Source organism: Lipotes vexillifer, unplaced genomic scaffold (assembly GCF_000442215.2).
Source record: "Lipotes vexillifer unplaced genomic scaffold, Lipotes_vexillifer_v1.1 scaffold761, whole genome shotgun sequence".
Lineage (NCBI taxonomy): Eukaryota > Metazoa > Chordata > Mammalia > Artiodactyla > Lipotidae > Lipotes > Lipotes vexillifer.
The window spans coordinates 920354-946665 of NW_006796275.1; the positions used below are offsets into that span (position 1 = coordinate 920354).

Below are 26312 nucleotides of genomic sequence, written 5' to 3' on the forward strand. Positions count from 1 at the left end.
TTCATGTTAATTTAGAATTACAGAATGTAAGCGTGTCTCAAATTTAACCTCACCCAACTATTTTGCTTTTAGTCATGATACAACCAGAAATCCAAGGGGTTAAATGATTTGCCCATAGTCATAATGATAATTATGGCAGAAGCATGGGATACGTCTCCTAATATACTCTCCAGGAAAATATCTACAAAACTGTTAGCCTTAACTGTGTGTTTTTATTTTATTTTTTCATCATAAGCAACTTCAAACCTTATTTTCTACTTATTCTACAAAATTCCTGTGGTTAATGTCATATAAAAGGTAAAAAGGCATAATGATTTCCTTGTAAGGTCAAAAGAGAAGATTTTCCATTCTCATCATTTCCATTTAACATAACACTGGCAATCTTAACCATTACAACTAGTAAATAAAAATACAATCACAGGTGTACTAATTGCAATGGGAGAAATAAACTCATTAAAAAATTTTAAACACTTACAAACTTATAGAAAGGTGGAACTACAGTATAAAAACCTTCTTTTTCTCTTAGCCATTTGAGGGTAAGTTGTCAACTTGAGGTATCATGATTCCTGAGTTCTCTAGTTGCCATTTCCTACCAACAAGTGAATTCTCTTGCATATCTCAAATTATCTATCAAATCACTAATGTGGCAATGATATAATATTATAATTCTCAGGCTTCATTTAAATTTCACCAATTTTTCCAATAACATCTTTTGTAGTAAAAGTATTCATCTCAAATTATGTGCTGCACTTAGGCATTATGCACTTTTAAGACATACTAAGAACAGTTCCAGCTTCCATCTTTGAGACTGGAACAGTTAGTTTTTCCTTAACTTGATGATTTGAACAGTTACAATCGTCACCCATGAGTTATTTTGTCATATCTTCCTCTTTATGTTTGTCTGAAATTTCCTCGCGTTGTGATTTAGGTTAGGCATTTTTGTTTGGATTATTTCAGAAGAGGTCTTATATTCTTATTGCATCCTGTCAATAAGGACAAATTTCAATTTATCTCTTTATTGATGATTTTTGCTTTGATCAACTGATTCAGTCTTCTCAACTGGAAAATTATAAATTTTCCCTTTGCATTAATACATGTTTTATGGGAAGCTTTTTTAAAAAGCTATGTAAATATTCCACTCCTCATAACATTTTCTAATCAAGTAATTAATAAATTATATCTTCATGAATTAATGCTTTCCATCTTCTCCAATGGGTTATAATCCTTTACTAACATTATTTATTTTGATGTTCAAATAGCCCCCAGTTTGTCCAGTGGGATCCTATTCAAGCTCCTTCTGTGTCCTTTACATGTATCCTTCATTCTTTGAGAACTTACTTGCTTTCTGACACAAGATGGGTCAGGTTTGTCTTGTACACACCCTGCTCCAGCTGTATAATCATTCATCTGTACCTCTTCATCAAAATTAGTATTTAGAAACAAATATCTGGGGTATTTGGTTCACTCACTGTTATTGGGATATTGCTTTCCCCAGGCTCTTTCATTGGATACAACTAAGGAATATTTGTATACTACTATACTGTACACACTATAATGCATACTATCTATTTATCTATCTATCTATATTTCTAATCAATACATATTCATGTATTAAAAACCATAAGTTCCCACCAATATTTCTAATTGCAATCCAACAGCATAGAAGTGATTCTAGTTTTATTCCTTTCCTTATTTGTAACTCCTTTCTGTTAGAGAAAGAATATTTGCTATGATGAACCTTAATATATTTACATATTTGGTCAATCCTCCTATAACAAATCTCTCATATCTGCCACCATCACTCCTCTCTCAGGGGAGTTCAGCTATGTAACCAGGCTCGGATACATCATACTGGTCTTTACCGTGAAGAGATGCCCTCCTCAGCCCACACTCTGACTCTCACACTGGGTTACTCCACAGTGAATAAGCCCACCTCATCCTCTTCTGACTCTGTCTGCCCACACCAGTCCAAATCCCTATATAATTTTCTTTACTATGCTCAATCTCTGACACTCCACCTCTGGCTGCCATCTCTTAGAATACCTACTTACTCTGATTTTGTTCCAAAACCTCAATGTGTGCAACTGAGACTTTTTTCAGCCCCAAAGTTGATGTTACTTTGCTCTGTCCCCAAAAGATTTCACTGAACAGTCCAGCATGGGAATGAAAGGGAAGGAAAGGAGAAGAGAAAAGGAAGGTGTGTAAAATTATCTTTATTCACACAACTTGATTGTGTAGGAAGTCCTAATCAATCTATTTTTTTAAATGTTAAGTCTGCTAAATAAATTAATCAAGGCCACAGTATGCAAGGTCAAAATATAGTTTGTATTTCTACATACTAGCAAAATACACTTGGGAAATGAACTCTAAAATTCATGCCTTTCACAACAACATTAAAGAACTTAAAACACTGAGGTAAAAATCATAACAGAATACATGTAAGATCTCTACACTTAAATTTGCAAAAAATTATTGAGAGATTTAAAGAAGTCCTAAACAGATAGGAAGATATAACATGTTCATAGATTGGAAGATGTATTGTGGACTGAATATTTGTGTGTCTCCCTCAAATACATATATTGAAACCCTAATCCTCATTTTGGCTGTATTTGGAAATGGGGCCTCTAAGAAAGTAAAGTTAAATGAGGTAATAAGGGTGGGGCCTTGATCCTACAGGATTAGTGCCTTTATAGAAGAGATACTAGAGAGAGTGCATGTGTGCTCTCTCTCTCTCTCTCTCTCTCTCTCTCTCTCTCCTACCTCAACCCACCTCCATGGGACAACAGACACCAAGGAAACACCACATGAGGACATAGTGAGAAATTGACCACCTGCAAGCCAGAAGTGGAGCTCTCAAAATAAACCAAACCTCCTGGACCTTGATTTGGAAACTTTGGCCTCAAGAACCATAAGAAAATAAATTTCTATTGTCTAAGCCATTAGCCTATGTTATTTTGTTATGGCAGCCCAATCAGATTAATATGTCTATTCTCTCCAACTTGATTTATATATTTAAGAAAATCCAAACCATAACCCAGTATATTTAAATATATTTTGATGAAGCTAATATTTATATAAAAATGCAAATGACATAGAATTATCAAAACTACTTGAAGTGGTGCACTTACTTGATTTCAAAACTTACTCTGAAGCTACAATAAGCAAGATAACACACACAATATACAAATAGATCAATGGAACAGAATCAATCATTCATATAAGACAATACAATATAAATGTTCAATTGATTTTTGACTAAGGCATATGACATTTCAAACAGGAAAGCGTTTTCACAAACTATGCTAGCACAACTGGTTCACTATATGGCTCTCCATATGGAAAAAAGAACAATAGTAAAAAAAAACACTTTTCACATGTTACACTATACACAAAAATGTATGAAAGATCTAGATGGAAAATATAAAACTATAAATTTACCAGAAGAAAATATGGGGGAAGAATAACCTTATATGGTCTTAAGGTAATCAACATTTTGTTAGACAAGACCCAGAAAGCACTAACCATAAAAAGAGAAAAACAAAACAAAAAAATGGACTTCATTAAAATTAAAAACTTCTCCTCAACATAAAGAAAATGAATGAGCCAGTCAGAAACTGGGAGAAAATTATTTGCAATAAAGAGAGATAAAAAACTTATATCCAAATATAAACAACTCCTACGACTCAATTATAAAATCTCAACAACCTAATAAAATATTGGGTAAAAGTCAAAAAGACACTGCATAAAGGGATTATATATATGTTATATATCATTAGCATTTTATTAAGCTAGAGTAAAGATACTCAACATCCTTAGTCACGAGGGAAATGGAAATAAAGAATATATTGCAATTTTACTATGCACTCTATAGAATGGCTCAATATAAAGATATTACCAACACCAATGTTATCCAGAACATTGAATAATAGGAGCTCTCATACATTAGTGGTAAAAGTTTAAAATGGTACCACATCAGAAAATCAGAATTTTCTAACTAAGTTAACTGTATACCTAATCCATGACTGGAAACTTCACTCTGTGCATTTGCCAAACACACACACACACACACACACACACACACACACACGTACACAAAAGGACCCAAATACCTATCAACAGGAGATTGGATTAACAAGTTGTGGCATACTAATACAATGAACACCACTCAGCAATAAGAAAGAATAAACCACTGATAAATACAATAGCATGAAAAAAACCTCAAAAAATATTATGCTGACGAAAGAAGTTACATGCAAAAGAATACATCCTCTGTAAACTCATTTTCATGAAATTCTAAATGAGGAAATACCAATCTCTGTTGAAAGAGGTTGACTAAGAACGAACACAGGGAACTTTCTAGGGTGATGGATATTTTATATCTTCATGTGATTGCAGAGGTAGATGCATTTGTCAAAACTCATCAGATCATACTTAAGATGAGTGTGTTTTGCTATAGGTAAGTAAATTATACTTCAAAATTTAAAAATGCTTTTCTTGAAGAGATTTATTGAGAAAGTTTAAATATGCCAACAAATATTATCTCCCCATTCCTATAACCATGTAACCATGTATACATTTCTTTCTTTGCTTTTAATTTATCAGCTATGTTAATATAGAATTATAGAGTGTAATGGTATCTCAAATTTGATCTCACCCAAATACTCCATTTTTAGTGATAATAAAACCAGAAACCCAGGGAATTAAATGATTTTCCCAAGACTTATCATCTACTCTCTCTAAAAATATCTACAAGGCTGTTTACTTAACTGTATATTTTTAATTTTGTATTTAGCATGAGAAATTTCAAAAAACTTTTAAAAAGTAGACTTGTTACAAAAATAAAGAATATAGAATACAAATCAAAGGGAAAAATGTTAATATATTGAGTGTACTTCTATAAAGAAATATTGGGCATAGAGAACATATTCTTAATTCACATGTAAAATCATTCAGAATAAAATAACTTTAATCATTCCAATTAAAAATGGGCAAAGAACTTGAATAGACATTTCTCCAAAGAAGATATACAAACAGCCAATAAGCCTATAAGAGAATGTTTAACATCACTAGTCCTTAGGGGAATTCAAATCAAAACCATGTGAGATCCCATTAGGATGCCTATTATCAACAAAACAGGAAAAAAACAAAAACTGTTGGCAAAGATGTGGAGAAATTGGAACCATTTTGCATTGTTGGTGGGAATGTAAAATGATGCAGCCCCTATGGAAATACTATGTTGGTTCCTCAAAAAATTAAATATAGAATTACCATATGATCAAGAAATTCCACATCTGGGTATATACACAGGAGTACTGACAGCTGGGACTCAAACATATATTTGTACAACAGAATTATTCCCAATAGCCAAAAGTGGTAACAAACCAATGTCCATCGACAGATGAATGGATAAACAAAATATGGTACGTACAAACAACAGAATATTATTCAGCCTTTAAAAAGAATGGATACCTGATACGTACTATCAATACAATACGACTGAAACTTCAAAACATTATGTTAAGTGAAATAAGCCAGACAATGAAAGACAAATATTGTGTGACTCATATGAGGTACCTAGTAGATAGGCAAATTCATAGGCAGAAAATAGAATAGTGCTTACTAGGGGCTCAGGTGAGGGGGTAAAGGCAAATTATTGTTTAATAGATACAGCATTTCAGTTTGGGCTGATGGGAATTCTCTGAATGGATACTGGTGATGGTTGCTCAAAAATATGAATGTTTCTAATGTCACTGCATTAGAAACTTAAAAATGTCACTTAAAATGATTAAAATGGTAAATTTTATGTTATTTATTTTACCACAATAATAAAATAATTTTACAAACATTATTTTAATATAGTTGATGTGTAAAGCCTTTTATACTTATGTGAAAAGAAATACAATAAATGCATGCCTCTAAAGATTTATTATTTTGAAAATAATTTTTATTGTCAAAAACATAGCTTTGCTTCAGAATCATTAAGGTAATTTTGAAAACAATTTGTACACATTTATATTGTTTAAAATGACTCCATACTGTTTCTTAATTTAAATTATTTATTTTTTTACAAAATTTTAGTAGACTTAGTAAATGTATTTCAAATATATAAAGTTTTCAAATTGCTATTCTTTATTGGGGAGGTATTATCATCTGTGTGTGTTTGTGTGGGCAGGTGTGTATTTTCTTTGAAATATATTTTTGTCTGAAAATGATCCAATTTTCTGTTGCATGGTGAATCTGTTATTTTTCTTAGAGATATTAATTTATAGAAACTTTTGCTATGTTTTTAACAGTGATAAAAATCTTTGTATAAATTTTGTTTTCATTGAAAACAACAAGGCTAAAAAATATTTATTTGTGGTTTGTGTAGAGTTGTCAGCCCCAGTTCTGCCTTGAAGAACTGAATGTTGCTCCAGCTGTGTGAAACCCCTTCACAGATTGTCTCAACTCCAGAGAGCTGTCTCACCCAAAGTCACCATTTCTGAGGGAAGCTCACATCCAGAATCTGATGGAGGTAGAGGTGTAAGGGGTTAGCCATTTCAATGTAATGAAAGAAGATTCTGATGGGATATTTACACTCCAGAGACTTCATGAGGTGGGCTGAGGCCATTGGGCCTGCATCACTGACTAACTCTCTCTTCATTCAATCCAAATTCTCACAGCTCCCTTCCACAGGTGTTTATGCCAAAAAACTCCTTATATGTGTTGTGAAAGGCTACATTGTGCAACACCCAAACTATACATTGCTGAAATTTATACTCGTAAAATGCTGTCTGCATTTTAATCTATTCAGATCCAAAATTTAAAAACTATTGCTACAGAATATCTACAAAATATATGCTTGTGATACGTTTGTGCTCCATATTTTTAATCAAATTTGCTTTGGAACCATTTAAATGTTAGCAATAAGGAAAAAATCTAACACAAATCATAAATCCAGGCAAGGGTGGACTTAAATTTACGTAAAGCTTTTCTGATTCAAAGCTCCATGATATTTTTACTAAACCAGTCTTCAGGAAAAACAAAACAAAGTAAACAAAAAACTTGTTGTCTGGATGGCTTTGGGGAAGTCTATATTGTCCTAGTGCTGTGCCTGGGCTAGAAATTAAAATTAAGAGCTTAAAAGGACCTGAGAACCCAAGAGATGGAGTTAGAAGAATAAAATTATCTATCCTCTGGGCATCCAGAAGGGAGCTTTTGAAACTTGCGTTACAACTTCTAGTTTAAAAGTAACAATATGTAGAGATTTCCCTCTTCCTCTTCTTTAAAACACATAAAATAATTTAGGAGATCAATAAGAAAAAATGCTTGCCTTATCCTTAAAGAAACTAAGGAACTCCCTAAAGTTACCTATATGCAGTGAATTTTTAAAGGCAGAAAGAAAAGACACTAAGAAAGAGTACATGGAGCTGAGTATCTAAGAAAACTTTAGCAGAGTTGAATTTGACAAAATATTTAATATTACATGGCAAGAAAAAAAAATCAAGACCATTTTATTTAGAAAAAAGGTAATGGTTATGTGGGCTGATGACAGGAGTAAAGGGGATCAGTTTTGGCACAGAAATGGCAGGTAAAATGAATCAAACAGGAAAGTCATATTTGCAGGAAACTATGTTAGCATGAGACTGAAAGAGAAAAAAATTTATATTTTGAAAAGTCCAAGAGCCACTAATTTGAGCTGGCTGCAAAGTAGTATAAAATCAAACAAATGAAAGCCTTGCCTCTTGTTCACACCACACTCACATTTAGCTCACATCATATTCATATATACAGAGAATTCCTGTCTTGCACTTACCTCTGCTTCACATATTACCTGTAAATAACTGGACTAGGGCAAACATTGTATTCAATAATTACTAAAAAGGGACCAGATTGGAATTTGTATAATTGTACTAGAATAAGAAAAAAAAGAGCAAAAGAATAGGATCAATACAAAATGTGGTTATCAGGAAATTATGATGAAACAGACATGAACTGTTTTCTTTTACAGTGTAAAACAATTTTTATGGAACTCCAGAATACCATACAGATAATGATCTATGTAGTAAGTTGTTTTAAACCACATAAGAATGATGAGCACGACATGTGGGATAACAGCATGAACTGTTAAAAAAAAATAAGAAGAAAATGGGTTTCATACAATGAGTCCAAATATTGACCTAAGGGTTGATATAAGATAATCTAATAACAGAGGAAGGGGTTAAAATATAAATGGACAGGATTAATGGGGGGGGAAAGTGAGGAGAGTAAAATGAAATGAACAGAAAGGCAAAAGTGGAGACAACAAAAGAGAAAGTAGGACTTGCTATAAACATAGTAGATAAAAGAGAAGACTAGACCCAGAAGAGCAAGCAAAATGAGTTAGAAAGATAGAGCCAAAAAGATTTAGAGAGAGTAGGCTGAAAAAGAAAAATCACACGATCATATCAATAGATGCACAAACACTTGACAAAATCCAGCACCAATTCATGTTAAAAATTTTAAGTACACAAAGAACAGAGGGGAACTTCAACTTGATAATGAATATCTACAAAAAACCTACAGCTGGGCTTCCCTGGTGGCGCAGTGGTTGAGAGTCCGCCTGCCGATGCAGGGTACATGGGTTCATGCCCTGGTCCGGGAAGATCCCACATGCCGCGGAGCAGCTGGGCCCGTGAGCCATGGCCGCTGAGCCTGCGCGTGCGGAGCCAGTGCTCCGCAACGGGAGAGGCCACAACAGTGAGAGGCCTGCGTGCCGCAAAAAAAAAAAAAAAAAACCTACAGCTTACATCATACTTAAAGGTGAGAAACTTGAAGCCTTCCTACTAGGATCAGGTACAATGACAGGATAACCCTCTCACCACCGCTTTTCAACATGATACTGGAAGTTTTAGCTAGTGCAATAGGGCAAGAGAAGGAAATAAAAGGTATACATATTGAGAAAGAAGAAATAAAACAGCCTTGTTCACAGATGACATGACCATCTATGTAGAAAATCTGAAAGAATCAACAAAAAACCTCTTGGAACTTATAAGTGATTATAGCAAGGTTGCAGGATACATAGTTAATATACAGAAGTCAAGCATTTTCCTATGTACAAGCAATGAAGAAGTAAAATCTGAAAGTAAGAACACAATATCATTATACAGGACCCCCCAAAATGAAATACCTGTGTATAAATAGGTATTGGATGCACAGATCTATGTAAGGAAAGGATGCACAAGATCTATATAAGGAAAACTACAAAATTCTGAAGAATGAAATCAAATAAGAACTAAATAAATGAAGAGAAATTCTATGCTCATGAATAGAAACAGTCAATATTGTCAAGATGTCAGTTCTCCCCGACTTGATCTATAGATTCAATGCAATCCCAATTAAAGTCTCAGCAAGTTATTTTGTGGATAATGACAGATTGATTCTAATAGTTATATAGAGGGGCAAAAGACCTAGAATAGCCAAAACAAAATTGAAGAAGAATGAGATTGGAGGACTGATACTACCCAACTTCACGACATTATAAAGTTACAGTAATCAGGACAGGGTGGCATTGGAGAAAGATAAGACAGATCAATGGAGCAGAATAAAGAGACCACAAATAGACTTATGTTTATATATTTAACTGGTCATTGACAAGGAGCAAAGGCAATACAGTGGAGCTAAGACAGTCATTACAGTAAGTGGTGCTGGAATAACTGGACATCCACATGCAAAAATTAAGCCAGACACAAACTGACATCCTTCACAGAAACAAACTCAAAATGCATTACAGACTTCATTGCAAAATGCAAAACCATAAATCTCCTAGAAATTAGCATAGGAGAAAATCTAGATGACCTTGGATATGGTGATATCGTTTTAAATACAATACCAAAGGCACATGAATGAAATAAATAATTGACAAGCTGGACTCCATCAAAATTTAAAACTTCTGCTCTGTGAAAGACAATGGCAATTGAATGAAAAGCCAGGCCACAGACCAGAAGAAAATATTTGGAAAAATGACACTTCTATAATAAAGGACTATTATCCAAAAGAACACTTAAAAATCAAAAATAAAAAAGCAAAAAACTTAATTATAAAATAGGTCAAAAACCTTAAGAGATACCTCATCGAAGAAGATATACAGATGGCAAATAAACATATGAAAAGAGTCCCACATCATATGACATCGGGAAAATGCAAATTTAAATGACAATAAGATATCACTACACACCTATTAGAATAGCCAAAATCTAGGGCACTGACAATTCCCAATTTTTGGTGAGGATGTGGAACAACAGGAACTCTCATATATTGCTCATGGGAATGCAAAATAGTATAGCCAAGTTGGAAGAGAATTTTTTTTTTTTTTTTTTTTTTTTTTTTAGTAAGGGGGTTTTCTAAAACAAGGATTTATTCTATCAGTGCAGCAACGGGTTAAGCTTTATAAAGTTATAAATTTTTCCCATATACGTGGGCTTCTCACTGTTGTGGCCTCTCCTGTTGTGGAGCACAGGCTCCGGACGTGCAGGCTCAGCGGCCATGGCTCATGGTCCCAGCCGCTCCGCGGCATGTGGGATCTTCCCGGACCGGGGCACGAACCCACGTCCCCTGCATCAGCAAGCGGACTCTCAACCACTGCACCACCAGGAAAGCCCTGGAAGAGAATTTGTTGGTTTCTTACAAAAGACTCTCACCATTACGATCCAGCAATAGTGCTCCTGGGTATTTAATGAAATGAGTTGAAAACATGTTTACAAAATACCTGGACATGGATGTTTACAAAAGCTTTCTCCTATAATTGTCAAAACTCAGAAGCAACCAAGCTATCCTTCAGTAGGTGAATGGATAAAACTGTGGTACATCCAGACAATGAAACATCATTCAGCACTAAAAAAATAAAAAGAGCTATGAAGCCATGAAAACACACAGAATAACAAATGCATATTACTAAATGAAGTAAACCAACATGAAAAGCTACATACTGTGTGATTCCAACTATATGACATTCTGGAAAAGACAAAACTACGGAGACAGTAAAAGATTATTGGTTGTCAGGGTTAGGGGATGGGGAGGGATGAATAGGTAGAGTACAGAGGAAGTTTATGTCAGTGAAATAGTCCCTATGATTCCATCATAATGATACATGTCATTATACTTTGCCCAAACACATAGCATGCACAACATGTACAGTGAACTGTAAAGTAAACTATGGACTTTGAGTGATTATGATGTATCACTGTAGGTTCATCACTTATAACAAATGCACCACTCTGGTGGGGGATCTTGATAACGGGGAGGGTATGCATGTGTAAAGGCAAGGGATATATGAAAAATATCTGTACCTTCCTCTCCATCTTTCTGTTAACTTAAAACTGCTCTGAACAAAGTCTTAAAAAGCAATTTTAAACAAAAAGAGAACAAGTTACGAGAATAATTTTACAGAAGATGCCATTTTAATCCAATAATCATAGTGATTACCAGTAATGGCACAAATTGAAGTCTTCCACCCCCGATAGGATGCAATAAGAACAGCATCACTTGTGTGATTTCCTGCTCAATATTCATAACCCAAATCTAATCATGAGGAATCATCAGACACACACAAATTGAGGAACATTTCAGAAGAAATCATCAGAACACACAAATTGAGGAACATTTCAGAAGACAAGCAGCCTGTAATCTTCAAAAGTGTCAGGATCATGAAATCAAAGAAATATTGAGAACTTTATCAGAAGACAGAAAGAAACCAGAGGCATGACAACTAAATGCAATGTATGATTGTGAACTGCCTTGCTTTTCTATAAAGGATGATATTGGGATAAGTGGCAAAATTTGAATGGGGTCTGAGGTAGATGTTTATAATCCATCAGTGTTAATTTCCTGATTTTGATGGTGTGTTGTGGTTATATAGGAGAATATCTTTGTTTGAAGGAAATAAACACTAAATTATTTGGTTGTGGAATAAAATGATTTAGAGAGAAAATAAAAGAATGAAAGGAGTTGTTTCCAACAAGAGATCAGAACAATGAGGGAAACAACTTAGAAGACAAAAAGAAATAAATAACTTAACTTCATATAAATAATCGAATAATCTGTTTACAGATACATACTCAAATGGTAAAATACAACATATACTAGGGAAAACATATTTGCAACTCATAATAAAACTCATAGGAAGAGACTCCATTTTCAGACATGGTAGAGAAGTTATTTGGAAAAACTTATGTTCAAAACAATTTAAAATGCTGGAGAGAATATAAACAACAGTTCCTTTAAAGTAATAAAGACAAGATGTCAGAACGAAATGTAACTGGAAGTAAACACCTAGGTCAGTAAGTAGAACAGCAGATTGTAAAGCTGCGTTTTCTATGAGAATATGTTTATAGGAGAAAACTTGCTTTTCAGCTTTGTTGCACTTCTTGGGTAAGAGGTACACATATCAAGGTCAAAGATGTAGACTCAACATTCAAACATTAAACAGTTAAAAAAAGTTGCTCATGCTATGGAACTGGAGAGAAAATTACCTTATTGTAAGCAAAACTAGAGGAATAAAGGAAAGAAAATACATAAGTAATTAAAGGTAAAGAAAAAAATAACTGGCCTTCGCCAGTAAGAAGCTGGCCCTTGCCAATATTTTGAGCCAGATTAAAAATCTGCAAGTAAACCAGAGAACCCTAAGATTCAAGATAAAACTTGAAAGCAGTCAGATAAAAAGGAGCTAAATATCTTTAAAGGAGAAGCAGATTGCCAGCTGATTTCTCAGTAACAACAATCCATTCATAATCCAGGGGACAGAGAAATGTTCCTTGACGTGGCTGTCACTCTCACATTCTATACCCACAAAAATTAACTTTTTAACACAAAGACAAAAATATCCTCAGATAAACAAAGCTGAAGATATCATCACCAGCATATACACTAATGAATATATTTATTTCATAACAAAGGCAAATGATCTCTAATTGAAAGTTGATATGTAAGAAGGAATAGTGAAGAAAATGTAAAATGTGTGAATAAATCTGAACAAACAAGGAACATAAAAGACAATGACAATACTCCAAGTCATGTTGGAGGAAAACAGCGCTAAAACATTCTGTGATACTTTTACAAACCAGCATCCAGGTAACATTATAGATTAAGGGAACTCTTAAAAAGATATTTCACAGCAACAAACTTATAAAGGAGTATGAGAATTTGACGAAGGCATTAAAAAAATCATGTATATGATGAAAGGAATGTAAGCACGAATCAAACTACTGTAATCTTTTTTTATAAAATAAATGATTTAATTATCAATATTTCTAATCTTTTAAATTACAGCATACTCAATAAGATTAGTTTTACCTTTTTTATTTCCTGTAAACTAATAGCAAGAATTAGAAGGGTTTTGGAGCTTTGACAAAAAAAAATTCTAAGGTAACAGAACAGTTTTAATTTTCCCCAATGATTATTAAGATGATGTGGCACGGTTTCAGCATGCAAAGACATTTTTATGGTCCCATATGAACCCACGAAAAGAGGACTTTCTGTACTGTTACTCCTAAAGAAGCCACTAACACAGGCTCACCGTACTTTTCTTGTGCATGTAAAGGGCAGAAAGTAAATATTTTAACATTGAGGGCCACAAACAGCCTCTGCACCATATTATTCCTCTTTTTCCTTTTTTTTTCTTAAATCCAGTCTTAAAAACATATACAAATTCTCTTTAGACCATGAGCTAAGAAGCCTTCTGAATTTAGCCCACCAGCTTATTTCAAAAAATATTTAACAGATGCCAAAAATACAATTTACAAAAACTAAGTCAACAAGGAAAGAGAACCTGAGTAGCCCTATAACCATTAAAGAAAATGTCAATAGCCCATGTTTCCCTGTAATAAAACTATTGTATCAGAAGGTATTTCTAATGAATTCTAGACAACATTCATGAAAGCATTAATTCAATTACACACACAAATTATATAAAGTAATAGAAAAAGTGGTAATATTTCCTATCTCATTTTATGTGACTATCATAACTTTGATGTCTAAATACAATAAAACAGTTAAAAGAGTTAAATAAAGTAATTTTACTGAGTGATATCTTGTATGAAAATGAATGATTTAATAAAAGTAGAAATTGTAAGCAAAGAAAGAGCAAGTGGAATATGATAATGTAAAGTTTTATATCATTACCAAGGTGAACTCTTTCAAAATCTGCAAGTTTAGTTCAAATAAGAAAAATCATTTAAGGTAACTGCTTGGATTAACATATTGAAGGGAAAATAAACAGTTCATTATACGCATACATATATTTGACAATATTTCATATTCACTTATGATTAACAAACATAAAACACTAGGATTAAAAGGAAATCCCTTAGTCTGATAAAAGTACCTTTAAAAACAAACAAGAAACTTCACAATTAATGATAAAATTTTGAACATTTTAAAAAACTAAGAACAAAATAAAAGGTCCCTCTCATATCATCTATTCAATATTCTATTGGAGTTTTTAATCAATGCAGAAAGACAAGTAAAAAAAAGATGTTTGTTTTTCTTGATCCCACTCACACTCCCCCCATCAGAGAGTGCTACAAACATCTGCTCGCTTTGCAGCAAGACTCTAATGCTGCCTGTGTGTACTTGCTCCAATTTCTCTCTCTCCATTCCCTCTGAAATCCACTGCAATAAGAATTCCAGGCCCACCACAGCACTGAAACCACAAACACCAAATTAACCTAGAATCTCCACGAAACTAAAGTCAGTAGTCAAATCAGAACTCTCTACCTCCTTGACTTAGCAGCTTTTGACTCAGTTAACATACTCTGTTCTCCATTTTCTTCACCTGTCTTCTAAGACATCCCCAGCTCTTAGGTTCCCTTGCAGTTCAGGGAATATTCATTCTCAGTTGTATATGTTGGTTTTCTTTCCTCCCACATCATCTGCCACCTCACACATGTCTGAATGTGAGTTTGCTTCTAAATACAGCCCTATTTCCACTTCTCACTACATTCACATTCTTAATATCTAACAGTCCCATGACTTTAAATACCAGCTATATGCTGATGGCTTCTAAGAGATCCCATTTTAGTTTTCCTGAACTTGTATTTGGGCTGGCCAAAAAGTTCCTTCGGGTGCCTGTACCATCTTAATGGAAAAACCTGAATGAACTTTTTGGCCAACCCAATATAATCTCAAAACTCCCTTTATCTTAATACATCTGAAGACGAACTCAAGCTCTTACTCCTAATGCTCTCTAAATAAAAACAATCAATTTTTCAGTTGCTCGGGCCAAAACGTTTTGAGTCATCTGTAACAATGCTTCCTAACATCCACGCATGAATACTACATAGATTTCTATCATACCAACTTTAAAGCCAGAAGTCAGACTGATATTTTTAAAACTTATTTCATATAACGTCAGTCTTCTGCTAAAAAGTCTACAATATCTTCCATCTTAGAGTAAAAGTCAAAATCCAATGTCTTGTGTATTAGTTTCCTATTGCTACTGTAAAAATTATGACCAACTTAGTGACAAAACACCACAAATTTATTCTCTTGTAGTTCTGGAGGTCAGAAGTCTAAATACAAGGTGTTGGCAGGGCTCTGCTGCTTCTGGAGGCTTCAGATGAGACTGTTTCTTTGCTGTTTCCAGCTTCCAGAGGATGTCTGCATTCCTTGGTTCCTGTTTCTTTCTTCCATCTTCAAAGCTTGTTACTCTAACCTCTGGTTGCATTGTGACATCTCTTTTTTTCTGACTTTAACCCTCTTGCCTCACTCCTATAGGGACCCATGTGATCAAATGGGGATTGCACAGGAAATCCAGGGTATAATCTCCCCCATCTCAAGATCCTCAATTTAGTTACAGCTGCAATAGTCTCTTCTTGTTATTTAAAATAACATATAATGAATTCTGAGAATTAGGATGTGGATATCTTTGGGGCAATTATTTTGTCTACCACACTTTGTAGGATCTGGGCATCCTGTTATCTTTCTGCCCTTCCCTTCTACCACCTGTCCCTTGCCCCCTTTTCTCTAGGCACATGTACCTCCCTGCCCTTTCTTGAATATTCATGAGGAATTTCCTGATTTAGAGCATTTGCAGTAACTAATTCTTCCTGATGCAAAAAATATTCCTCTAACAGCTGCTTAGTTACCACTTTCACTTCCTCCAAATCCTTTGCTTAAATATCACCTTCTCAGTAAGAAAGTACTGACTACCACCACCTGCTCTGCTCTATTCCTCAATATCCCTTACCTTGCTTTCTCTCTTCTTTTCTGATAGTAACCTTCATCATCTAACATACTATAAGAGTAATATATTTATTATGTTTATCTTTAATTTTTTGCATTTCCCACTAAAAATGTGAGCTTTGTGACACAAGGTGTGTTGTCTTTTACTAAGGGGTGTGACCTGGTCACCTAGAGAGTGCCTGAAAAATAACTGGTGCTCCATACCTATCATGGATTTGGGAATGAAGCAATCAATAAGCAAAAAATAGATGACCTGAAGAAACAGTTGATAAAACATTTGAAAAACTTGTTCACAGAAATGAAAGTTCATTTTTATTTAGGAAAATACAAATTAAATCACCAGTTTTGAAAAAAAATTTCTAAAAATATCAAGCTTGGGTCTCTTTTTTTTTTTTTTTTTTTTTTTGCGGTACGCGGGCCTCTCACTGTTGTGGCCTCTCCTGTTGCGGAGCACAGGCTCCGGACGCGCAGGCTCAGCGGCCATGGCTCACGAGCCCAGACACTCCGCGGCATGTGGGATCTTCCCGAACCGGGGCACGAACTCGTGTCCCCTGCATCGGCAGGCGGACTCTCAACCACTGCGCCAACAGGGAAGCCCAGTGATAAGCTTTTGATGGTTTGTATATACTGACAGAATTGGTATCAAGGAAAATTGAAAAATTCATTGGTCTTGGAGTTTTGGGGGGTATTTGGAAGACACAACACTGAACTGAGGAGTTCACTAGTGAAATTTAAGCTAAACATCAGCCAAAATAGGAAATGTTCCTTTAGATAAAAGGCTATAATAGTACACATTCTTCCAGCTCAATTTCCTACTTGTTAAAACAATTTTAATCCTGGGCTGAGATTTAAGACCTTCACTTAAACTTCTAAATTTAATAGTTTTATGTAATCTATAAATGCTTAAAGTATAGCTTTAAAAGTGAGGTTAGTGAAAGAATTTTACTAAAGAGAGTCTGAAATTTGCATAAAGTGCTTTTCGTCTTTTTGATTAGAGTTCTAAGGAGAGAACCAAAGGTTTGTATATTATATCCCAATAAAATCACTGTTCCCTACTCTAAACTTAGTCCATCTTCCTGGCAACTTTTATGTTTTCTTTATTTTAACTTTTATTTACAATTACCAGGAGCCATGGAATGCAGTTACCCAATTAGCAACACAGTAATACCACCAACAACAGTATTAATAATGATAATAATAATAAATTAAGATCAAATAATATTCTTTGATAAAACAAAAGTAGAAATTTAACTACATTATGTGAATATTTAATAATTCACTTCAGAAAATTTATTGAAGTGCTCCTTCCTTTTCTATTCATGCTTTCATGAGAAGCAACTGAGAATTTGAATATTTGAACATATTCTGAGACATTGATGAGCAACCATAATAACATACATCCACTTTCATTTTCTTTACTGAAAAGAACATTATTCTTTAGTACAAAGGGGACAAAATTTAATTGAATATGTAATTGTATATTGTTTCCAAGAAAGAAAATAAGAGGTCTTTGGTAGAAATTCATAATACCATAATAATAATTTCCCATGCTTCATGTCCATTACACACTCACCTGTTACTGATAAATTATATTAAGATATTTTTTGCAGAGCAAATTTTTATGACATTTCAATACATTTTTCATCTACAGAGATTTCTCTTGAGCTTTACCTAAAAGTCTGGCTCAATTTTCACATAGTCTTCATTCAGAGAGTATTGTATTTCTTAAAAGTTCTATGTTTGAAAAATGATGGGTTAAATTGTAGATTTAGTATTTTTGAACTTTAATATTTTTAAATAATAGGTAAAGTTTTTAAAAGTTTATTCATCACAGAAAAATTCTTTGAGTTTTTTTTATTATTATCAATTATTATCATCAAAGTCCTTTCATCTACTTCCAACTATTACTACTCTATGTGAATTAATTGGCCTAAAACCACAGAAATAATACTTTTTAGAAAGTAAATTCATAATTATCTCTTATCTAAAACATAATCCAATAAAACTAAATTCAAGGGACATAACAGAGAGGTCGATTTTAAAAGATGCTGTGTGACAAACTGAAGAAGGAGGAAAAAGAGATGAAGAAGCCTTCTGTGTGGAGGGGATTATAAAATGGTGAGTACAAGACAGGGATATACAAAAATAAGACTATGATGAGAAAGAAAAGATGGAAACAGCATCTCTGGATTACTAATTCAAGAGTGAAAAAAAGAGTGGAAGGGTGGACTTCCAACAAATCACTAGAGTACAGTAAGGGCAGTGAGTGTGGTAAATGTGTTTAGCTGGTGCGGATGTACTGTTGTTTCATGGAGGTTATACAGTGACAAAACGTTATGTAAATAACTTCATGGAAGAGTTTAGTAAACATATGTTATCACTACTACCAGTAAGAACTTTAAAGTAAAAGAATGATTGTGGTTATTTATATATGAGTATCCCATACTTAATTCCATTTATCTTTTTAAAAAGAGTTCAATATTTGACACTTTGCTTGAAAATGCTAACAAGAAGTCTATTTCCCATTAGTTTAAACTGGAAAAACTAGAATGCTTACACATTAAACCTAAATTCAAAACTAATTTCCTAAAAAAGTAACTAAAACATAGTAAAATCTCTATATATGGATAACACGCTATAATGTTAGTATAGAAAACGCTTAAACCATTGTTACTTGATCACTTACAGGTTAACATGAATTAGCAAGGCTTCCTGAAGGGCTTAAAAAATCTTAGATGCACGTTCTTTTTTACAGCCTCTGTTAGTTTCAAAACATCTATGGGTGGTTCCGATGTTCTACCAAGTGTATCTGGAATGCAACTTAAGATCTTCCTGAATACTGCTTTGCTAAAATGTTATAGTGAGCTTTGAGGAGGTGAGCATATTTTTCCAATATAACCTCTGGCTGAAACATTGAGAGATATAGACATTGTATGCATTCTGAGAGTTAAAAACCAAGAGGTGGTCTCCCTGGAAAACATTATCAGGGTTCTGCAGGACATGCCTCTATTTTAAAATGCTTTAATTACCTCTTGCTTGAGGATTAGTATAAAAAGTCTTTATAAATTCTAATTCAGGATCATCTTTTTTTTGTTGTGGCCTTTACCTATCAGGGAAATAATGTCTATATTCACCCCAAAAGTCCAAATGTCTCCTCATCAGGAAGGTCTTTATTAATCATTTAATCTAAAGGACTTTCTGTTGATGTCTATCAAATCATCCTGGTTTATTTTCTTTTAGGACATTTTCTAACTAAAATCACTCACTGTATTAATTTATTTTGTGCTCAGTCCTTTTACGGTTGTCATTAATAGGGTTCAAATAGAAAATAACTATATACCAAGCCCTCTCCTACTCCCATCTCACCACTAAAGCAGGCCTATCTGTTTGTGTGTGTGTGTGTGTGTGTGTGTGTGTGTGTGTGTGTGTGTGTTATGTAGATTCTCTTCATCATGTTTGTATTAAAAAAAAGTCACCTGGAAACTTTTAGTCTCAACAACATCACAGTTTTTAAAAGGTCCCAGATAGTGTTCCCAGCTCTCTAAACTCTAATAAAACATAAAGTTCTTCCATGAGTTCACTTGAGATTTCCTTCCCCTGTAGGAAAACTGCAGTAGGGAGGTCAGGACAGCTTCTTCTGTCTTAGTTCCAACTACTCCTTCCCCTGTTGCAACCAGGTTTGACTTGATTGTACCCATATTATTAAGGGCAAAACGCATACAGTCTAATATGGTGGGCACAGTTGGTATTGCCAGACTTTGTGAATGTTTAAAGTCAAGTTATTCTCTCATGAATAATGTTTTTTCAGTTTCTGGAAGATATCTCTTCTAGAAATTTCCAAAAATCACTTCATTATAAAGCATTGCGCATTAAAAAACTCTTCTGAATAAATAAATAAATAAATAAGAACTTGACTCTCCAGTTTCAACATTTAATAACACACAGATTCGTGTAATACGAATCCCCAAACTATTTTATTTCCACCTATTTACAAGTACTGCAGAAATGAAACATGGCAATATTTGGCACTTACTGTTTTGTTCCAGGCTTTTGGGGTCTGTGCTGTGTCTGAAACAAAAAGAGTCCCATAACTTCCTGTTATTCTGACTTATTATTCTCTCCTTCTCTTAAAGGCAGACATTTTGTGAGTAGAGAAACTATATTTTCACCACAGTACTTAATATCAGAGTAGTACCTGAGTAGTAACAGGTCTTCTAGATATTTGTTGACAGAATGAATAAATAATTCATTCATAGTGGGTGTGTGCAGCTCACAAGTCTACAGAGAATAATGACCAAGAGACTGGAGCCAAACATATGCTTTAAGCATTAGACAGAATATGAATAGGAAAGTAGGTCTTGAGAGAAATCCAAGTTAGGGAAAGCAAATTCTCACAGCAACTCCGAAGGGAAGAAACATGATGATAATTGAGAGCATATTCAGAAACAAGAATCCAGAAATAAGTAAAATAAAGACTGAGCTGTTTAGGAAATGTAAAAGGCTCTGGCAAACTAAGGAAGTTGAGGACAGCGCTTCTCAGTCTCAGCACTACTGACATTTAGGACTGGAGGTCTGCCCTATACATTGTAGGATTTTTAGCAGCATCCCTGGTCCCTGCCAACTTGAGGCCAGTAGCAACCCCCTCTACCTAGTTGTGAAAACAAATAATGTCTCCATATATAGATGAATTTCCCCTGGATGGCAAAATAACCCCCAGTTAGAATCATTAATTCAGGGTATTTTGAACTCATCATGCTCATTAAGGGGCCATGAGGGAAAATAAGACAGTACTAAAGGTATAGAGTTGAGATAGACCAGAAAAATATATGGCTCATTCTATCATTTTCAAGCATGGAACAGGTTAGAGTCAGAAGATGAAATATTTAATAGTGAACTGAAATATTGAAAAGTCAAGTGACCAGCAAGATACTTGTGCAAATAAAAGCAGTTTGTTCCAAAGAGAAAAACCTGTTAGGGACAGGGAGAAAGTTTCTATTGGCTACTCAGGAAGGGGGATGAAGGTTCATATTGGGTTATAAACTATGGGAGGACAAAGCCATGGTAGACTATGGGGAACTGTGTATCCCTTGGTAGAGGTGAGCTTAAGTAATCATCTAAGGACAGAAGAACTATAAATACCTATAGTATTCTTAATCTGCTAAAATTGAGAGCACCATTATTGCTCTAGATCTTCGAAGCCATCAGTTCTTCAGGAAAAGGGATATGAAATTAAGAAATAATTAAATGTGGTTTCTGTTTTTCAAGAATGCTAAACAACTGAGAACCCAACAAGACTTACAGACAATATCATATGATATCGATTATACCTGGAATCTAAAACGTGATACAAATTAACTTATGTACGAAACAGAAATAGACTCACAGACATTGAAAAAAAACTTATGGTTACCAAAGGGGAAAGGAGGAGGGGAGGGATAAATTAGGAGTTAGGGATTAACATATACACACTACTATATATAAAATAGATAACCAACAAGGACCTACTGTATAGCACAGGGAATTATACTCAATATTTTGTAATAACCTATAAGGGAAAAGAATCTGAAAAAGAATATATATATGTATTATATATATGTATAACTGAATCACTTTGCTGTACACCTGAAACTAACACATTATACATCAACTATACTTCAATTAAAAAAAAAAAGAACCTATCACTGGGAAAAGGAAAAAAGAATCTATGTGTCAAATGTATTCTGCATTTAGAGAAGGATGATATCAGTGAGGTACTATAAGGTCTGAATGGCCTGGAGGCCCCAAGAATCTCTTTCATGTCTCCAGATGGTACATGCTTTCATTATCCCAGGAAGATATAGACAGTTGCCTTGATTATTTACTAAAATTATTATTATGTTTTTACTTCCTGGAGTGAATTATTTTACTATGCTGGCTCAGAATCAGGTTTATCATTGTTCAATTACATTATTAATTTTTTGGTGTTTTTTCTTAATCTCTGGTTTTGATTAAAAATCTATTTTTAACATGTTTTTCTCCACTTGAGAATAATTATTATATAAAGTGCAAAGTTTGTACAGTAAATAAAATTAGTAATTCACTTAGAACTGTATGTTTGTTAACAGCTAAAAGTAAATTTAAGAATATCTAGTTTACTGTCATTATTTATTTGAATATTTGGAAGCCTAAAATTTTGAAATTATCTAGGCAACTAAATCAGGCAATGGGAACCTGTGATAAGAAGCTACATTAGGACATTAATAAAAATAGCTTATAATCACAATGTTTCTCAAATCTTAAATTGGTAAATTTAAAGATGTTTATAGAAGGTTGAGATATAAAAGCAACATAGGGCAAAAGTAGATACTTGAAGTTTAAGTTTTAAACCTCTTGCTTTGGAAGGTAAAGAAAGGTTAGCAGGCATTGTCCTATATAGGAAATTTCTTAAAGGTCAATATTCTGATTATCTCACTGAAAAGAAAAAAAAGAACTTACACCAAATATATTTTGGTTTAGAATACATTTGATTGAATGATTTAGAGGAAAATATTTTTTTGCTCATTGAGAGATGAACAAAGAAATGCTTTGAGTTCACTGCTGGTTAGCTAGTTTCTTCATAATAGCCATGGCAGTGACAATTCAGCCACTAGCTTTCTTTCTCTTTTTCTCTTTCTGTCTCTCTTTACTTCTTCTTATTCTTTTTTAATATATAAATGGGTTTTTAAATGCTCAAACATTTCACATTTAAAATGTAATCATATAAAAATTATATATATAAGTACATTAAATATATATATATATATATATATATGTATAATGACTGACATGATCATACTATAGATGAGAAAATGAAGGCCAAGAGAAGTTAATTGATTTAACCACTGAAAGCAAAAACAGTGGCAGAAGCAAGTTTACATATAGGTATTCTGATTGGAAGTTATATGCTTTTCCTAAGCTTTCCTCCGCTTTAATCCAATGAGAAGTAAGGGGATTTTCCCTTTGCTTCAACCCCTTAAGCAGTAATGGGTTTTTATCTAAGAAATTATATGCCATCCATTCTTTGTAGTATTTATTGGCTAATTGTTTGGTATTTAAAAAAATTTCCCCCTCTTCATGCCTGTGCTTTTCAGTCTTGTCCTCACTCAACCAGTGTAATTCTCTCCATTGTTCCTACTCTGAGCTCCCACCATGTTTTCCACAATAATGGAGAGTTTATCATTGTCTTCCCATACGTCTAGTAATTGGGACATGTATTACTTCTACCTGTGAACTAACCTAGAGACATTGAATCTCTCAGCATCAATATCACATGCCTACTTTAAATGAAGTAAAAACTGAAAGTAGAATTTCTGAAAGGATGAATATGTAATAATTTTTCTATAAGTAACGTTGGAAAGAATATCCAGGGAATTTAACATTTTTTATACTTCATGAAGAAAACATATCTTAGCCCCCAATTATATTCATTAAAATGCATGTTTATAAAAATATTCTATATCTCATAATTGTCTTTTTGCATATACAAATCTATATGTTTAAAAAAATCTATTTACTTCAAAAATAATATCTTTAATTGTATAAGTAATTAATGCAATATAAATACTTAATAAAAAGTAACACACATATGTACTACAGACAAGGGAAATTTAAAAATAACTATTTCACAGGTCATGACATGAATAAATGATAGAAATACAAAACTGACTTGAAATACAAGCAAAAAACCAGATGCTTTGGGTATTAGAAGTAAACTCAGAGCTACAGCATCTAATATATGTCTGTTGATCTGGTAGTTCAGGACATACTTATAGAAGAAACTGGTGAACACATTCCATAAATTCCTTATGCCTCTCCTCATTAAAGAGTTTTCTGGCTTGCTTTTGTAGAGCAGAGTAAGGAAGAATAAAATTTGAGTTGCATATCAAGATGCATGTATCTTAAGTATTTACCAGCTTTAATAGCCCACAGTAATTTAAACTCTACATTGGTTTTCCCTACCAAAGAGCTAAGTGGTACCAGATGACTCTGGGAATTCAGTTCAATACAACTCAGGTTAATTCAACCAACTAAATATTAAAATCTACTCTAAGAGCTAGAAACAAAGAGAGATACGAAGTAAAGTTCTGGACTTCAAGTTATTGATATTCTTTGGGGAAAGAACAAATGAAAGTACATAGAAGTACCTTGATTATCACAACAGAGTACATAATGCAATGATAATTCAATTTACCAACATTTATTAAATCCTCATTAAGGACTAGGTGAAGGAAAATCTATGCAAATAAACAAATAACTGCTATGCCCAGGAAGAGCCAAATAAAACTATTTATAGTTTCTATGACTCAGATTTCAGTTATTATATTTTCATGTGGTTGGTTTCATAAACTGAAAGTTGCCTATTGCAGTAACCATAAAATTTACCTTAACCCTCTGAGCTCAGGAATTTTATCAGATGACCCTGTGATAAGTCCACTACTGCATGCTTTCTGTAAAATTGCTTAGGTTGCTGGCTTTTTTCTTCACCTTACAGTCAATATGACATTTAACCTTCAATGCTATCTTTCTCATACTGCCAGACATTTAAAAAAAAACTGAAATAACTGGAACATGAAAAAACATATCAAAGTGTTTTAAAAATCAATGAACATGTATTTTCTCAAAAACAGTTCTTCTTAGAAGACAAATACTTTAAAAGCCCAGTTTTAATTATGTGAAAGAAGCTATTAAAGTTGAGTTTGATGCAAAAGTCATCAACACAATCATGGATCTATCATAATTTTGTACTGTTGACATGTGATATATGAACATGTGATTATATCTGTTTTCCTTTTGTGTGTTTAACTTTTTTCTTTGATATAGTTTCATAAACTGTCCATAAAAATAACACTATAAAAATGATTTTTTTCTTTAAGATATTACCTAGATTCAGATAGTGCCAAGAAAGAAAACTGGAAATTAATACAATCTAGTGTATAAAAGCATTGTAAGTTTTATGTCATATTTGTCCTTCCAGTCCTAACTAAAGCTCATTTTCCTCACTATCTTTTATAATTGAATAGCATGAAATGTCCTCATGTCATCATATCCCGACAAGTAAACTACTTTTTCCTGCTTGTCTTCCCATTTATTCTTCCCTTATTTAAATGTACCCATGATAGGACTTTAGAAAAATAAGTAACACTCATATCTGGAATAAGTTTTCTTATAAGTAAGCATCTTTTGACCTTAGGTCATATTTTTAATGACATTTGTTTTCTCATTCTGTAGAATATGAAACAACTTTTAAATTTATCTTTTCTTCCTCATTGAAGTCAACGGCAATGTGAAATATATATAGGTATATATATGTATTATATAATGCATTGTTATTTTAAATACTAGATTGCCAGATAGTTTTCTCATGATCATTGATTTCTAACTACAAATTCTGAAATTGCAGTTTTTAGTACCTCTTTAATACATGAGGTAGTAGGCAGAATTAATTCTAGTAAATGAATTCATACACTTATAATGCTATATTCATTACATAGTTTTTCAAATTCTAATTTGTATTCCATAAACAAAAACTGCTTTATGGATATTTAGAGAATCAAATTTGTAAGAATGGCAATCTTGATAACCTTCAAATTTTCTTTATGAGACATATGAAAAACTGGAATGTAAATATTTGCCATTTCAACACAGACTTACCTTGCCTACGTATTGATAATCAGATCCTGTATATTCCTCCAGTAAGAAAAATTGATTCCACATCCAACCACGCTTCTGACGGTGCAGAATTTTGCCATCACTTCTAGGTACGCGTGCACCTAAAATTCTTTTCTGGGGCATAGAAGTCCTTCTGAACATTATCTCTGGAGAACAGAAATGTGGCAGGCATACCCAGAGTAGAAACAGTAGCAAAAACTGATATATTGTCATAGTTCACTTCTTGACAATTCCCAACGTGGATGAAGAAAAAGCAGTCCTATATTATTGGGTTGAATTTTACTGTGTTTCAACTCGTTTCCAGCATTTCATCAATGTTTTGGACATATTTCCAAAAGCTTCAAACAAATAAACAAATAAAAAAAAGTCAGTTGACAACATTATGAATGTTACCTGTCACTTTAAATTTAACATAACAAATATTAATT

The 26312-nt window shown here is 33.5% G+C and overlaps 1 protein-coding gene across 1 annotated transcript in view; it reads right to left on the reverse strand.

Annotated features, from left to right (window-relative positions):
• Positions 1–26097, reverse strand: part of CDH10 (cadherin 10) — a 118223-nt gene extending 92126 nt beyond the window's left edge. The window contains exon 1 of the mRNA XM_007468408.1: positions 25867–26097. Coding sequence (XP_007468470.1) covers positions 25867–26097 — 231 coding nt within the window. The remainder of the gene's footprint in view (positions 1–25866) is intronic.
• Positions 26098–26312: the final 215 nt, after the last annotated feature.